This window comes from Mastomys coucha, unplaced genomic scaffold (genome assembly GCF_008632895.1).
Source record: "Mastomys coucha isolate ucsf_1 unplaced genomic scaffold, UCSF_Mcou_1 pScaffold15, whole genome shotgun sequence".
NCBI classification, from domain to species: Eukaryota; Metazoa; Chordata; class Mammalia; order Rodentia; family Muridae; genus Mastomys; species Mastomys coucha.
Window position 1 is genome coordinate 166740921 of NW_022196897.1, and position 15416 is coordinate 166756336.

Consider the following 15416-nt stretch of genomic DNA (forward strand, 5'->3'; position numbering starts at 1 on the left):
TGGTACATCCTTGGGCATCGCTAGCCTGCTGTGTGGGCACAAGCTCCCCTCCCCGCAGTCCCCAGCTGTCATGCAGTAAGCTCTGGTCCAGACTTCCAGCTCCCATTGTGACGGCTCTGCACATGGCTTGAACCTTTGAGAACGGACACAGGCCAAGAAGGAGACAGACTCCCTGTGTCAGCAGAGAGGGACAGGGGATCTTAGTGACTCCCTTAGGGTGTGTGTTGATATTGGGGTGGGGCCTAGGCACTAACACAGGTGGAACCTTGGCTCTCTCAATACCATCTGTACCCAAGCCTTGAACCGGTTCTAAGGATCTCCAGAGACCTGGATCTTATTCAGCTTGTGAAATCCTGTCAGTCAGACACCCCCATATATCTAGGCCATCTCCCCAGAGGCTAGTGGCCAAGAACTACTTCCTCTTTCCAAAGGCTGGAGGCCCGACGCTGTCCCAGTGGGCAGGGGGACAGCTGGCTGGAGATGAGCACAAGACTGGAGCATCTGCGTTGTATAAACCAACACCTCCCACGTTCTACCAGCGTGTGGCAGGGTCACAGCCAGCCCGCTCAAAGGGGCAGCATACGCATTTCCTGAGCAAGAGGCCAGAGAAGCCTATCTGTGTGTGCCAGGAACTCAGAGCCTCAAACCCTTAGGCTCAACTCCCACTGATCCCCATCAGGGGGTTCCAGGGCCTTGGGAACCCTGCTTCCTGTTCCATCCTAAAGGCTTCTGGGAAAGCCTCGGCCTCAGTGTAGGAGAAGGAACTACCTGTCAGGACAGATAGGCAGCAGCCATTCAGCCTAACCCAGCTGAGGCACAGCCATAGGTCTGCAGCAGGCATCTCACTTTGAGCAAATAACATGGTTAAGAGACATCCCTGAGCTAATATGGGAAGAAGTCAAAGTGGTGTAAGGCTGGCCTGGTAAAAAATCCTTACAAGTCCACCCTGGGGGCATCTCCCCTTGGGAGACAGAGCCCCAAAGAGGCCTTGTAAAGGAAGGACATAAGGTCTGTAGATGCCACACATGGCAGACTTAGGCCCAACTCTGTTTAATGAAGTAATCTGGTAGATGCTGTAAAAGAATGTTTCAGAATGACTATAAACAAAGGAATCTAAAAATAGGCAGATGTGGAAAATGACTAGTTAGAACTTCTAGAATTAAAAGAATGCAATTATTAAATTATTAAAAAATAAAAATAAAAAGCTAAGCCCAGCGTGGCTTTAGTCTTAGCAGTTGGGAGGCAGAGGCAGGTAGATCTGTGAGTTTAAGGCTCATCTTGTGTATATATAGTGAATTCCAGGCCAGCCTCATCTACATTGTGGGCCAATGAGAGCTGCATAGTGAGACTCTGGAAACAAAGCCTAGAGCTGAACAGCTCTCACTGGTTAAAGCACTGGCTGCTTTCCCAAGGCCAGGGCTTCTAGGACCCACATGGGTCTGACACGCTCTTCTGGCCTCCTGAAGTACAAGGCAAACATGTACAACACATACATACATGTAAGCAAAACACTCATACAGACAAAACCTTAAACATGTTTTTAAAGGGAAAAAAAAATTGCTGGGTGGTGGTGCACGCCTTTAATCCCAGCACTTGGGAGGCAGAGGCAGGTAGATTTCTGAGTTCGAGGCCAGCCTGATCTCCAGAGTGAGTTCCAGGACAGCCAGGGCTACACAGAGAAACCCTACCTCAAAAACAAAAACAAAAAAAAACAAAAAAACAAAAAAAAGGGGGGAATTAAGGGTTTTCAATGGAGTAGGTAAACAACAGAACAGACAGAGCTAACGGGGACATTCTCTGAGAAGACAGAAGGAAAACATAAGGTGTTCTCAGACAGGGATCACTGTGTGGGAGCACAGAAGAGGGCAAGGAGGACCGCAGCCACCCAGTTAACAAAGATCCATGCATTCTGAGATCTCAGAACCAGAGACACCCCTCTGCACTTCCAACTGGATCCACAGGCATCCAGGCAAAGGGCATAAAAACACAGCAGCAACGCCAGCATCAGCTCAAGGGACCCGACAAGGACCCGACAGGGGCCTAATGCTAACCCAGGTAAAGAACCCCACCAAAGTCCCGAAGGCACAGTCATCAAGAGAATGGAAGCCACCAACGCCCTGTCCGCAGCCGTCTTCCAAAGGTGACTAACAGACGGTCACCCACTAAGTGGCAGACTGCAGAAAATGGAGAGAGGTCCAGCGAAGCAAGGGGTTGTGAGAACAAAGGGTGACAGAGGCGCTGGACAGAGACAAGTGTCCCAGGTGGGAACGATGAGGGGCTGAGGACCAGGTCACTGAGGAAGAGCCAGGGTCTCTCTGCACATCTGGGTTTGCCTGAGCCAGGCAAGCCTGTGACAGGATACAGGCTGCCAGACCTCGTGGGACACCCTGTCATCACAGCTGCTCTGGAGGCTGAGAGAGAAAGTCTGCCCAAACTACAGAGGCAGTTCAAGACAAGCCTGTACAAAACAAAAAGCAAGAACAGTGGGCTGGGGCTCACTGACACAGAGCTTACTTAGTTTCTTCATCCGAGGAAGAGCCATGGTATGGACAAGTTGGGGTGGGGACCACACTGGATAGACAGGATGAGGGAAAGGTGGCAATGAACCAACAACCTCATCTCTAGAGAGGAAGCAAGTGATGAATGGAAAAACGCATTGGCTGGTTTGAGAGCACAGGCTGGGGCTCTGAGATTTTGTTGAAGTCTGTGGCTCTGGGGAAAATGCCAGCATACGCCATTCCTCAAGCCCTGAAGGGAGGGCTGGACCCAGTTCAGGCCTGAGCATGTGAGACGGGCACAGCGGTGAACCTCTCCCAGCAGGTAAAGATGCGCCCAGATGCTGGGCCCCACTTCCTCTAAGGCTAATTGGTTTACTAATGGGCTCCATCCATTCCTGGCCATAGGGAGTTGTACTCCCACTTGGCATTTAATTTCCCAGGGCAATTAGCAGTGCCCAGAGCCTCACTGCCAAAGACTCATTCCCACAAGTGTCCCCAGAAGGCTAGGACTTGCAGCCTGCCTGCCTGAGTCCTTCAGATGTATTGGGACACTGTGCCATACCTGCTTAAGTTACTCTGCAGGAGATGGCTTCATCAGTGTGTGTGTGTGTGTGTGTGTGTGTGTGTGTGTGTGTGTGTGTGTGTGTGCACATCCCAGTGTCTTAGCTTCACCTACTTCCTCTATAACCTGGAGCCTGTGCTGAAGCTGAAAGCCCCAGTAGAATCCCTATACTGAGCTCAGCTCAAGACTTAGGACCAAAAACTCTGAGGCAATGGAAGTGACAGGTGAGCTGCTTGCATCTTGTGGGAGTGTTCTGAGGCAGGCTGAGGGGACAGGGGAGGGGGCTGCCTGGCCAATGTACCAGGTAGGGCATAAGTGTCTCACAAGGGCATCCCACTGCCGGCTCCTCCCTGCAGCTCTATCCTCTCCCATCCCTGCTTTGTTCTGACTTGTGGCACATGGAGGTGGGGAATGATGGATCCTGGCTACCTCTTCAGAGCAGCTGTGCTTATTTATACCCACAGGGCCTTGTCTGTTAGTAGCTCAATATTTGGCTGCTGCCAGGGGAAAGGGAAGGAAAGAGGAGGAAAGGAAGGGCTCTGCCAAGAACAGTTTCCAGGCAGAATAAGGGCCTTGGTGCTAGGCTCCGGTCATCCATTTAGGTAAGGGCTTACTGGGTGGGTCAGGCCATCAGGAGCTCTAGACTTGGGTGGGTCAGGCCATCAGGGGCTCTAGACTCAGGTACAAATTGTGTGATGGCATCTGGTGGTGGGGTAGATACTGGGTACTTCTGCCTAACCATCTGGCTCTGGGTGGGTTATGGGAGTTTGGTTGTCAGGCCCAGGGCCAGGATAAAGCACGGCTTATTCACAAGAGGTCAGAGCCCTTGGCTGGCCCTAGCCACATGGACACTGGGTACATTAAATGGGGAACACTTGCTGCTCCTGTCCGTGACCTTGGCCCTTGCCCTGAGTGGGGTAAAGGTCAAGGATGAAGGCAATGGAGACTTTTTGTGCCCTGGGAAAGGTTAGGGGAGCTGGGATGGGCTGCCTGAACAAATGGTACACATCCACCTAGGGGTATAGGTGCCCTGTGCCAAGGGATCATGGCTTTCAGTGATACCTATCCCAAAGACCCTAGGTGGGTGGATCAGGTAAGTTGTCACCCAACAACCTGAGAGGCTCACATAGTTCTACCTCTTCAGATAGAAACAGAGACTCAGAATAGCAGCCAGCACAGGTCGCATCGGGAAGCCAGAGCTGTGATAGGTGGGGTAGGTAGATGAGGACAGACAGACAGACAGCCACAGGTCTCACCTGAAAGGATCCGAGGGGTCCTTAGCGTCACAGACATCTGCGTGGCCATGACAGACGCAGCGACCGCCAATGCTGATGTCTTTGATGCTGTAATAATACTACAGTGGAGGCCATGAGTGTTAGGTGTCACCGGACCATGCCGCCTGCACCAACCCACTCCACAGAGCCTCTACAAGTTCCCAGCCACTCCCACGTGCTCACCCTGCGGGTGACAGTGGGGTCCCGCAGTGCCTTGCCCATTAAGTGTCCCAGTAGCGTGTTGGTTCGCAGAAACCGCAATCGGATGTTGGTGGCCTTGGTGAAGTCTCGAAGTAGTGGTGAGTAGGAGAAGTTCATGGCCCCAGGACGCCCGTTCACCAAGGACACCACGATCTGAAAAAGGTGTGATGGATCAGGCCAGGTTCGGAAACAACAGGGATCCACTGCCCCCAGACAAGCAGGGCTGTGCAACCCACCTCGCCATTCTCCAGAGGCACTATTCGAGAGTACTCCGTGGTGCAGATGACGTCGTCATCCTGCATGATGCGCTCTAGAGTCCTAGGTCCAAACCTCTCCAGACAATCCCTCTTGGAGGCTGCAGGAAACAGGTGAGAAGGTAGGGTAAAGGATAGCAGATCTAGACGCCTGCACCAACCCACTCCCCACAGCCTCTACAAGTTTCCAGCCACACCCACGTGCTCACCCTGCGGGTGACCTTGGGGTCCCGCAGTGCCTTGCCCATTAAGTGTCCCAGTAGCGTCCTGCATCCCTAGGGCCCCAGCCTAGCATCCCTGTGCTACCTACACGCTCTGAAACACAGATTGCTGCCCCATGTTCTACTGACAAGCAAGAGTTATTGAACAGACAGCAAACCCTAGCTCGGGGCTGGAGAGATGGCTCAGAGGTTAAGAGCACTGGCTGTTCTTCCAGAGGTTCTGAGTTCAATTACCAGCAAACCACATGGTGACTCACAACCATCTATAATGAGATCTGGTGCCCTCTTCTGGCCTGCAGACATACATTCAGGCAGAACACTGTATACATAACTCTTAAAAAATAAATAAATCTCAAACAAACAAACAAACAAACAAAACGCTAGCTCAAGGCAGACTGGACTGCAGAGCCTCTGCTACACCTCATTTCTCAGGCCTCTCTCTTCTTGGGACATGCCAGAGAATGGGTGTTCCTTAGCCTCTCTGCAGCCGCCCCTCTCCCACTCTCGACCAGGGAGTTTTGAGGGATGTGTCACCAGGTCTATCTAATCAGAGTTACCCCCACACAGCCAACATAACTGGTCAGGTGGCATGTGGCTGGGCCTGCCAAGGACTCCAGCTGTCTCCTGCCACAGGCAGTAAAGCTGGCAGGAGGTAGGCCCACAGCTGCCAAGGCTGCTTTGTTACCACGGGAGCCGCCTGAGCTGAAACCCATCTAGAGGAGCCATAAAATGGCTCAAAGATTCCTCCTGGTACCACCAGTGTGACACCAGCTATGTCCAATGTCAAGCGTGGAAGTCGATAAGCTCCCATCTGCTCCTAGGTAGTGCTGGCAGCAATGAACCCTAAAGAGGCCATCACAGGGGTCAGGGCTTGGCATCAGGGGCCTTGAAGCAACTCTAGCCCCACAGCAAGGACTCCAGTCCTGCAGCTCAGGACACTCACAGGCAAAGAACTGCCATGGCTGATAAGTGTGGCCAAAGTCTGTGGACCGCTCCAGCACCCAGAGGTCAGGCCGAGGTGAGTTGGCAAACTTGATGAGCACATAGGCCACATGGAACACCTGCAAGGACACAGGGAGTGTGACATCAGACACTGGGCCCCTCCAAGTAGCTTCCTGCCCTCTCCAGTGTGAGGTACAGCAGGTGATGCAGAGGCGTGTCTGTGATGAGCTCTTCAAGTTTGACTCTGAAATGTCTTCCCCAGCAGGCTCATGTTTTGAAAGCTTGGCCCCAGCGGGTGGCACCATTTTGGTGACAGGTGGAACTCCTAGGAGGTAAGGCCTCACTGGAGGAAGTGGGTCACTAGGAGCCTTGAAGACCTAGTTCCTGTCTGCCACCATGACTTGAAATGGCTTTGCCAGCATGCTCCTGTCACCATGGACTGAGGCGCACGCACACTTTTAATCCCAGCCCTCTGAGGCAGAGGCTGGAAGATCTGAGTTCGAGGCCAGCCTGGTCTACATAGTAAGTTTCAGGATAGCCAGGACTATTACATAGAGAAACCCTGTCTCAGAAAAAAAGAAAAAAGAAATCTGATACCAAAGTAGTCAGGCTACTGCTGTCATTAAAGCTAATCACATGGTCCCCAGACTCTGGAACTGGTGTGAAAGGAATGTGGAAGATTGGGAAATGTAGGTTAGAGAAGTCCAGAAGCTGGGCTGGAGAGATGGCTCAGCTGTTAGGAGCACTGGCTATTCTTCCAGAGGTCCTTGAGTTCAATACCCAGCAACTACATCGTGGCTCAAAACTATCTGTAATGAGATCTTGGGCCTTCTTCTGGCACGCAGATGTGCATGCAGATACTCATACATTAAATTAAAAAAATCTTAAAAAAAAAAAAAAGTAAAAGTCTAGAAGCTGGAGGTGGAGCTTGCTGCGCCATTCTGATGCACACGTGAAAGACCAGGACCCAGTAGAAATACAGGCAATGATGCCAGCAAGATGCCTCCTTGAGTAAAGCAACTCCCACAGGATAACCCAGCTCTCATCCCCAGAACCTGCCGTGAAGATGGGAGAGGAGGCTCCTCATGTGCACCACAGCCCACGTGCCTACACAAACACATACACACATGCACACAAATACACGTAAAGAACAATAAAGCAATGTGGACAGGAGGCTGAAGGGGAGGCTCAGCTTAAGAACACAAGCCACTCTTCCAGAGAACCCTGCTTTGATTCCCAGCACCCATGTGGAAGCTCACAAGTTTATAACTCCAGTCCCAGGAGTTTCAACACCCTCTTCTGGCTTCCATGGGCACCAGGCATATATGTGGTACATGGACATGAGGTTTCAGATTGGAACAGTCATCCCATAGAAAAATCAGACTGGGGACATTCTGGCAAAGAATCTGCCCACATTTTGCCTGCGCCCAGAAATTTCGAGAGAGGCTAAATTCGAAAGGAATGAACTAATTAATTTTGTAGAGTAAAAGTCAAGGCAGCATAGCATCCAGGCTGTGTCATGGTTATTGCTGGCTGCCTTTTGTCAGATTTACAACCAGAAGAAGGAAAAAAAATGAAATAAAGATGTAGAGAATGGGGCTGGAGAGATGGGTCAGCGGTTAAGAGCACTGACTGCTCTACCAGAGGTCCCGAGTTCAATTCCCAGGCTGTGTCATGGTTATTGCATGGTTATTGTCAGATTTACAACCAGAAGAAGGAAAAAAAAATGAAACAAAGATATAGAGAATGGGGCTGGAGAGATGGGTCAGCGGTTAAGAGCACTGTTCCGAGTTCAATTCCCAGCAACCACATGGTAGCTTACAACCATCTGTAATGGGATCCAATGCATTCTTCTGGTGTGTCTGAAGATAGCTACAGTGTACTCATATAAATAAAAAGGAAGAAAGAAAGAAAGGAAGAAAGAAAGGAAGGAAGGAAGGAAGGAAGGAAGGAAGGAAGGAAGAAAGAAAGAAAGAAAGAAAGGAAAAGAAATAGAAAAATACTTGAAAATATTTTTAAAAATAAATAAAAGATGTAGAGAATGTAAGTATAGCAGGAAGGCAGCTTATTTAAATATAATTAAGAAACTAGTAACTTTAATTAGAAGTTACATAATTAGCCCTTGGAAAATAAGAAAGAAAAGCCCCTGGGGGCCTTCAACGCAGTGAGGTGACTCCGTCAGGTTCCACAGTATGAAACGGGCAACTCTCCTGCCTGTGGCAGAAAGCTACCTGGGAACATGGCCTCACAGTTTCAGATATCTGTGACTGTGTGCAAGGGGCCCACCTACTACTCAGGCTGGCGACACAACTTGGCATCATCTACGTGGTAGCAGACTTGCTGGGATGGAGAATACAAGAGTTACGATATCATAAAGGTTTCTACCAAGATTTCTGACAAAAGTCCACCAGGCAACGATGCTTATAACAGAGTCAGGTTCCAAATGAAGCCCAAGCTACAGCAAGGACCCAGCCACTGGAGATGCTGGGAACTTGGAAAAAAATCTATAAAGAAAAGCTACAGGCAACAAATGGAATCAACCCCAGAGAAGCCATGCGGTCTGTCAACAGCAAGCCATTTGGATGGGGCCACTTGCCTGGCAGAGCTCAGACTGCCACTGTATGCACTGCCACTGTATACCATAAATGTTGAGCATGCAGATGCCGCAAATGTTGAGCATATAGCTACAGGATTTAACATATATAGCTACAGGATTTAACGTTTGCCCTTTTGCTTGGACCCATTCCTTCCTTTTAGGATAGGAATGTCACAGGATATAGTGATGCACACTTTTTTTTTTAAGATTTTATGTATATGAGTACAGTCACTGTCTTCAGACACCCCAGAAGAGGGCGTCAGATCTCATTTCAGATGGTTGTGAGCCACCATGTGGTTGCTGGGAATTGAACTCAGGACCTTTGGAAGAGCAGTCTGTGCTCTTAACGGCTGAGCCATCTCTGCAGCCCTGTGAATCACAGCACTTGATTCTGTGAGGCAGAGGCAGGCAGAGGCAGGCAGAGTCCTTGAGTCCAAGGCCAATCTGGCCTACATAATGAGTTTCAGGACAGCCAGGGCTATAAAGTGAGACCTTGTCTCAAAAAATAGATAGATAGGTAAGTAAATTTTAAAAAGGAATGATACTGTTATTTTATACTGGAAGTAACTTCTAGCTCTTACAGATATTAAGAGTCTGCCCTGAGGCGGGCAGTGGTGGCACACACCTTTAATCCCAGCACTTGAGAGGCAGAGGCAGGCGGATTTCTGAGTTTGAGGCCAGCCTGGTCTACAGAGTGAGCTCCAGGACAGCCAGGGCTATACAGAGAAACCTTGTCTCGAAAAACCAAAAAAAAAGAAAAAAAAAGAAAAAAAGAAGAAAAGAAAAAAAAGAGTCTGCCCTGAGTCCAGATAATACTTTGAACTTTGGATTTGTGAAATGTTAAAATTGTTTTTTTTTTTCGTGATCACAGTCATCACCAATCTTATCTCTGCCGAGGGTCACTTGCAGTGTGGGGTATACACAAACTACCTCAGCCCAAGGGTAAGATGAAGCAGTCAGTTCCTTACCCGTCTGTGCTGAGTACTAGCCTGTCAGAAATGAAGTCCTTGGGATAAAATAAAGGCAATGGTGGGTAATCTGCCCATTTAGCTGCCTGGAGCTGGGCTGCAGCTTGATGCTAGAGCAATTCTCAAGGATTTAGGAATCCTGCTAGAGCAGGATTTAGGAAGCCTTGGATTCCATCTCAAGAAAAATACACACCTCAGCACTTTTCATTCACTCTTGACCAGCACCTACAAGTTCCCTATCACCTGCTATCCATCTGCATGTCCAGCTCAGCCCACAGTGCTGGCAGGCCAGCCTCAGACCTCGCTTCCTAAATGCTTCAGGGGCAGCCCAACAGCACCCACTCCAGGCTTGGCCTCTTCTGTGCGGAGGCAGGAGAGGGAGTGGTTTCCACAGCCTGTGCACAAGTCTGAAAGCTGAGAAGAATGCACTTATACACAGGTCTTGGAGACTGGAGCAAGATGAACAAGAAAGGGGAGAAGCCACTGTCAGGCTGGGCTCTGTTCCAAGCTCTGGAATTAAGGAGGCCAGTGGTTGTGACCAAGCTGGACCTGGCCTGCACAGGGGTAGATTGATCCCTCCTGCTTCTACTGGCCTAGCTCCTCACCAATAGCAGGTGCAGGTCATCAGGCTTAAAGTGTGTAGGACCCCCTGGGGAAGGGGACCTCCTACTCCAGGCTGTAATAGCTTGCTTTCTGTCACTGTGATTAAGCACTGACTGGAGGCAGGGACTGAAGTAGAAACGTGGAAAGTTGCTGCTTACGTTAGTGACTTGCTTCCCTCCTGGATTTCTCAGGCCCACCTACCTAAGAGTACCACCACTCACAGTGGGCTACAACTGTAAGTCAGGAAAATGTCACACAGACATTCCCACAGGCCCATCTGAGGGAGGTAATTCAATTGAGACCCCCTCTTTCTCATCTTTTTCTTGAGGGAGGTAATTCAATCGAGACCCCCTCTTTCTCATCTTTTTCTACGTCTAGGTTTGCATCAACTTGACAAACCATCACGATTAAACCCTAACCTTTCTTTTCTGCCTTTTTTAAAGATGTATTTTTTTAATTATGTATATAGCGTTCTGCCTGCATGTACTCCTGCATGCCAGAAGGAGGCACCAAATCCCATTACAGAGGGTTGTGAGCCACCATGTGATTTCTGGGAATTGAACTCAGGACCTTTGGAAAAGCAGCCAGTGCTCTCAACCTCTGAACCATCTCTCCATCCCCATAACCCTTCTTTTCTAACCTCACTCCATGACTCTATCAACCCTAGGGTCCCACTGTAGCTGAGGCTGTACCTTCACCAATGGACTCTCCTGGCCTCTTGCAATGACAAGCCTCAGCTTCTGCCCATGACCCCTTCAATCCTGTAGCTTTCATGACACCAAAACCAGTACCATGTGGGAGACTCTTATACGTTACCAAGTTTGGCTTAAGAAAAAGCCTTGAGGGGCTGGAGAGATGGCCCAGAGGTTAAGAGCACTGGCTGCTCTTTTAAAGGTCCTGAGTTAAATTCCCAGCAACCACATGGCAGCTCACATCTATCTATAACTCCAAGATCTGACACTCTCATGTAGGCATACATCGAGGCAAAACACCGACGCACATAAAATAAAGGTAAATACGTTTCTAAACAGAGCATGCTTAAGAAAGAAAGGAAAAGCTTTGGCCTCGTGGACCACAGCTGCCACAGCTTTGGCCTCGTGGACCACAACCGCCACGTGCTGACCCTGAGGGAACACTTCCCAGATTTCACCTCAGCGATACTGACCTCTTCCTAAGCAATCATGACTAATTTTTCAGCTCCATCCAGTGAACATCAAATCTTTCACATTAACAGAGCTGATTCTTCAGCTCCAGATGACCAGAACCACAGATGCCTTCCTGTGGTTTTTGGAAACACAGTTTCTCGGTGCAGCTCTGGCTGTCCTGGAACTCACTCCCCCTGTCCGTCAGAGTGACCTTGTACTCACACATATCCATCTGCCTCCGCCTCTGAGTGCTGGGATTAAAGGCATACGCCACCACACCAGGCGAAAACCACAAATTCCTAACTCAAAAATCCCACACACACGTCTCTAGGTATCCTTATCTTCAAAGGCTTCACAACAGTTCCTCAAGTATGAGCTCAAAACTCCAAAACTCTCCTTCTTCTTCCCACAAAATAAAGACATGAGAACCAACACAGTCAGGTCACGCCAGCTATACCCTCTCCCTGGTGCCAGCTTCTCTCTTAGTGTGCTGTCTGTCACTGTGCAAAAAAAAAAAAAAACAGTAGGAAGCAACCTGTGGAGCAAAGGATTTACTTCATCTTACACTCAAGGAAGCCAAGGCAGAAACTGAAGCAGAAAGCAACACTGCTTCCTAATTTGCTCCCCCTGGTCTGCCCAGCTACCCTTCTTAAATAACCCAGGCCCACCTGCCTAGGGAGAGCACCACCCCAGTGGTCCACAGCAGTCATTAACCAAAAAAATACCCCATAGGCCAATCTGAGGGAGGCAATTCTTCAGCTGAGAATCCTTCTCATAGCTTGATGGTGGTACATGACTCCAATCCCAGCACTCAAGAGGCAGAGGCAGATCGACCAGAGTTCACTGACAGCAAGGTCTACAGAGCTAACTCCAGGACAGGGAGGACTACTCAGAGGGGGAGGGGAGGGGAAGGAGAGAGAGACAGACGGAGACACACGGAGACAGAGACAAAGACAGACAGACAGACAGACACACGCACACACAGACACACACACACTTACACGCATGCTCGGGCCTGTGAGCTGACAGACTCCAGGCAGGCAGTGCCCCAGGACCTCAGATACAGTTTGAGCAATCCTTGCTGAGATAAAGGGGTGGGACCAGGCACAGTTACTCTTCCCCCCAGGATAGGGTCATATAGGCCTATTCAAGGGCTGCCAGTTCTGAGGTCATTATCCACTTCACTATGGTGGGGGAGGGCAGGGAAATACCCCACCCAGTTGGAGGAGGGATTCTGGCCTCTTTATGGACAACTTATTTTGCACCCTACCTCATGCCACAGCCTCTTGTACCCTGTGGCCCCAAACTGGGAGTTCAGCAGGTCTGGGATTCTATAGTGACAGAGGGACCCTTGTGAAGAAGACAGGCCAGGGACAGCAAGCAGGAAACTTAGGCACAACGGACAGGGACACTGGCTGCCCCTGGGAGCTGGCAGCCTGGCCCTCATGAGTCCCTGGGGCCCACCCCCGCCTTTCCCTGGGCCAGACCCCAGGCTGCACCCTTGCTGGAGGTTCTGGCCTTCCCCAGTCAGCTGGCCCTGCATTTTTCCCAGCTGAGAGCACTTTTACAAACACTAATTCCAAGCTGCTTACGGGCAGAGTAAGGGCGCATGGAAACTTCTAAGCCCGGGCAGGGATGGGATGCACTTACCCACCTCTGTCTACCTGTCAAGCTAAGCCTGTCCCACGGTTGCCTGAGTAACTGTCCCCAAGGGCTTGGCGGCTACAGACACTGGAGGGCAGGAAGGCTATGCCCTCGAACCTCCCATCTGTCTCTAACCTGGTCCCTGCTACAGCAGCGCCCGTGGTATGACCTGGGAGGGGCACAGACCCCTGGCTTCAGCCCCTCCCCCGCCACGCCTGCTCCTCTCAGCTGCCAAGGCAGCCTGACCTTTCTGCTGCTGCACAGCTCTTTGCAGAAGGAAAAAAATGTCTTTTAAAGCAAAAAGCAAACAAAAGCTGCCGGTTATTTTTAAAATTCTTGCTATTTTGGGGCAGGCACGTCTCCAGGGCAGCAGCCGGGGCCAGGCTCTTGGCCCACCATACCCATTTACCCCCTGTCCAACCAGATCTCACAGGGCCAAGACTCCAAAAGAGGGGTTGTGCCCATAACCCTGCCTGACAGGGCTGGCAAGAGTCCCATGAACCAAGCTGGCCATCCAGGGTGGGAACACAGGGCAGGCTCCAGGCTCAAGAGACTATGTGGCCCTATGGAGCCTTTTTTCCACCCTAGGGAGAAGGAAAGGTACATGGAGAACCGTCCAGTATTATAACTCCACGATATGAAGGTTCCAGGCCCCCAGTGAGAAGATGAGATTTGTCTCCTGGGTAGACAGAGGTGGAGCCAAGGTCATCAACTCTAGAACCACCTGGCACAAGAGTGGTAAGGAAGGCCAAGGAAAAAGCAAGATGGCAGTTAAGAACGGGCGGTAGTGGTGCACGCCTTTAATCCCAGCACTTGGGAGGCAGAGGCAGGCGGATTTCTGAGTTCGAGGCCAGCCTGGTCTACAGAGTGAGTTCCAGGACAGCCAGAGCTATACAGAGAAACCCTGTCTGGAAAAAAAAAAAGAGAGAGAGAGAGAGAGAGAGAGAACACTGACTGCTCTCTCAAAGGCCCCAGGTTCAAATCCTAGCACCCACACGGCAGCTCACGTCTGTCTGTGACTTCAAGATCTGACACCCTCACACAGACACACATGCAGGCAAAACACCAACGCACATAAAATGAAAAAGACAAGTGGGTTTGGACATCATGTGAGGGTGAGAAGGGGCCTGGCGGGCCCTCCCAGGCCCTGCGATGTGGGATTAAACCTCCTGGTTGGCAGCGCCCTGAAGCAGGTACTCCCAAGAGGGAGGCTCCAACTGGCGTCTCCGGGGAAGGAGCAGTGATCTATCCTGAGTCTACAGCCTCGGTCTCCCCTGGTCCCAGGGTCTAGGGAGACATAGGCTGGGTGTAGTTGGCTGTGGCATATCCTGGGCTGAGGGGACCAACCCACGGTCCTAGTGGAGTGACTCAGCGGGTGGCCTGTGACTCAGCCTAGACCCTGCAGGAAGAAGGCCCATTGCCAATTCCTGGGGACAGGCCAGGGTCCCAGGCGGTGCTGGGCGGAGGCAGGAAGCCCTTCCTAGCCCCAGGCATCCGGCTAATGCCTGACCACTCCCTTCAGATCAAACCCTAGGGCACCTGGACCTTCTGAGCCCTTGAGGAGTCCAGTCCAGCCTCTCTGTCTTTCTCCACCTCACCTAGAAATCTGCTGCCACCAGACGAAGCTGCACTGGCACAGCCATGATAGGGTCTGCTCAGGCTAACAGCTGGGTAAAAAGGCAGAGCTATCCCTTCAACAGACCAGGGAGTCCAGAAACAGGTGATGTGTAGACTCCACCCCAAGAGATGGGGGAATGGAAAAGCCCCAGGAGGCATCAAGCAAGCCAAACCACTCAAAATCAGAAATAAAAACAAAATGGAACCTGGGTGCAGCTTAGTGATGGGGTGTTTGCTTACTGGCATATGTGAGGGTCTGGGCAGACTGCAAGAGTCAAATAATGCAGTGAGAGTATGGGATGGATGTTGGTGTGGTAGCTCATGCCTGTCATTTTAGCACTTGGGAGGTCAAGGCAAAGGGTGTTCAAGGCCAGCCTGGGCTACCTAACAGGTCCAGCCTGAGCTACCTAACATGTTCAAGGCCAGCCTGGACTACCTAGCATATTCAAGGCCAGCCTGGGCTACAAGAGATGCTATCTAATAAAAATTACAAAAAATAAAAACTGTGGTACACACCAAGAACAGATTGCTGCCTGGGGCCACAGGTGTGTTGTAAACACAGCAGAGAGACCATAAAAGAACGGGTGAGGGAATAGGAGGCTGTCAACTAGGGGGTCCCAGCTAAGCAGATAGCAAACAGCCCTCAACACCCCAGGTGGCCAGAGCTCTCGGCCCCTCCTGCCTGTGGATCAGCCTGGTCAGGCCAGAAGGTCATCAAGTGGGGCAGAGGAAGTAGAGTTGATCCCAAGGGGACCCCCCACGGCTGAAACCCAAACAGTTTAGTCTCCACTGAGAGGTAAGGTGAGCTTGAGAGGCCAGCACAGTGAGTTTGTTTAAAACCACAGAAAACAGGAAGGCTTCAGGGGCTGCCAGGGCAGGGGGGAATGTGGG

At 50.8% G+C, this 15416-nt stretch overlaps 1 protein-coding gene across 2 annotated transcripts in view; it reads right to left on the reverse strand.

Annotated features, from left to right (window-relative positions):
* Positions 1-15416, reverse strand: part of Lama5 (laminin subunit alpha 5) — a 50300-nt gene that overhangs the window by 26571 nt on the left and 8313 nt on the right. For both annotated transcript variants that reach the window (XR_004119058.1, XM_031372968.1), the window contains exons 3-6: positions 5954-6071; positions 4772-4890; positions 4518-4688; positions 4317-4414 (exon numbers count right to left, since the gene is read on the reverse strand). Coding sequence is in view for 1 of the 2 variants with exons in the window: in XM_031372968.1 (XP_031228828.1) it covers positions 4317-4414; positions 4518-4688; positions 4772-4890; positions 5954-6071 (506 nt within the window). In the remaining variant the exon portion in view is untranslated. The remainder of the gene's footprint in view (positions 1-4316; positions 4415-4517; positions 4689-4771; positions 4891-5953; positions 6072-15416) is intronic.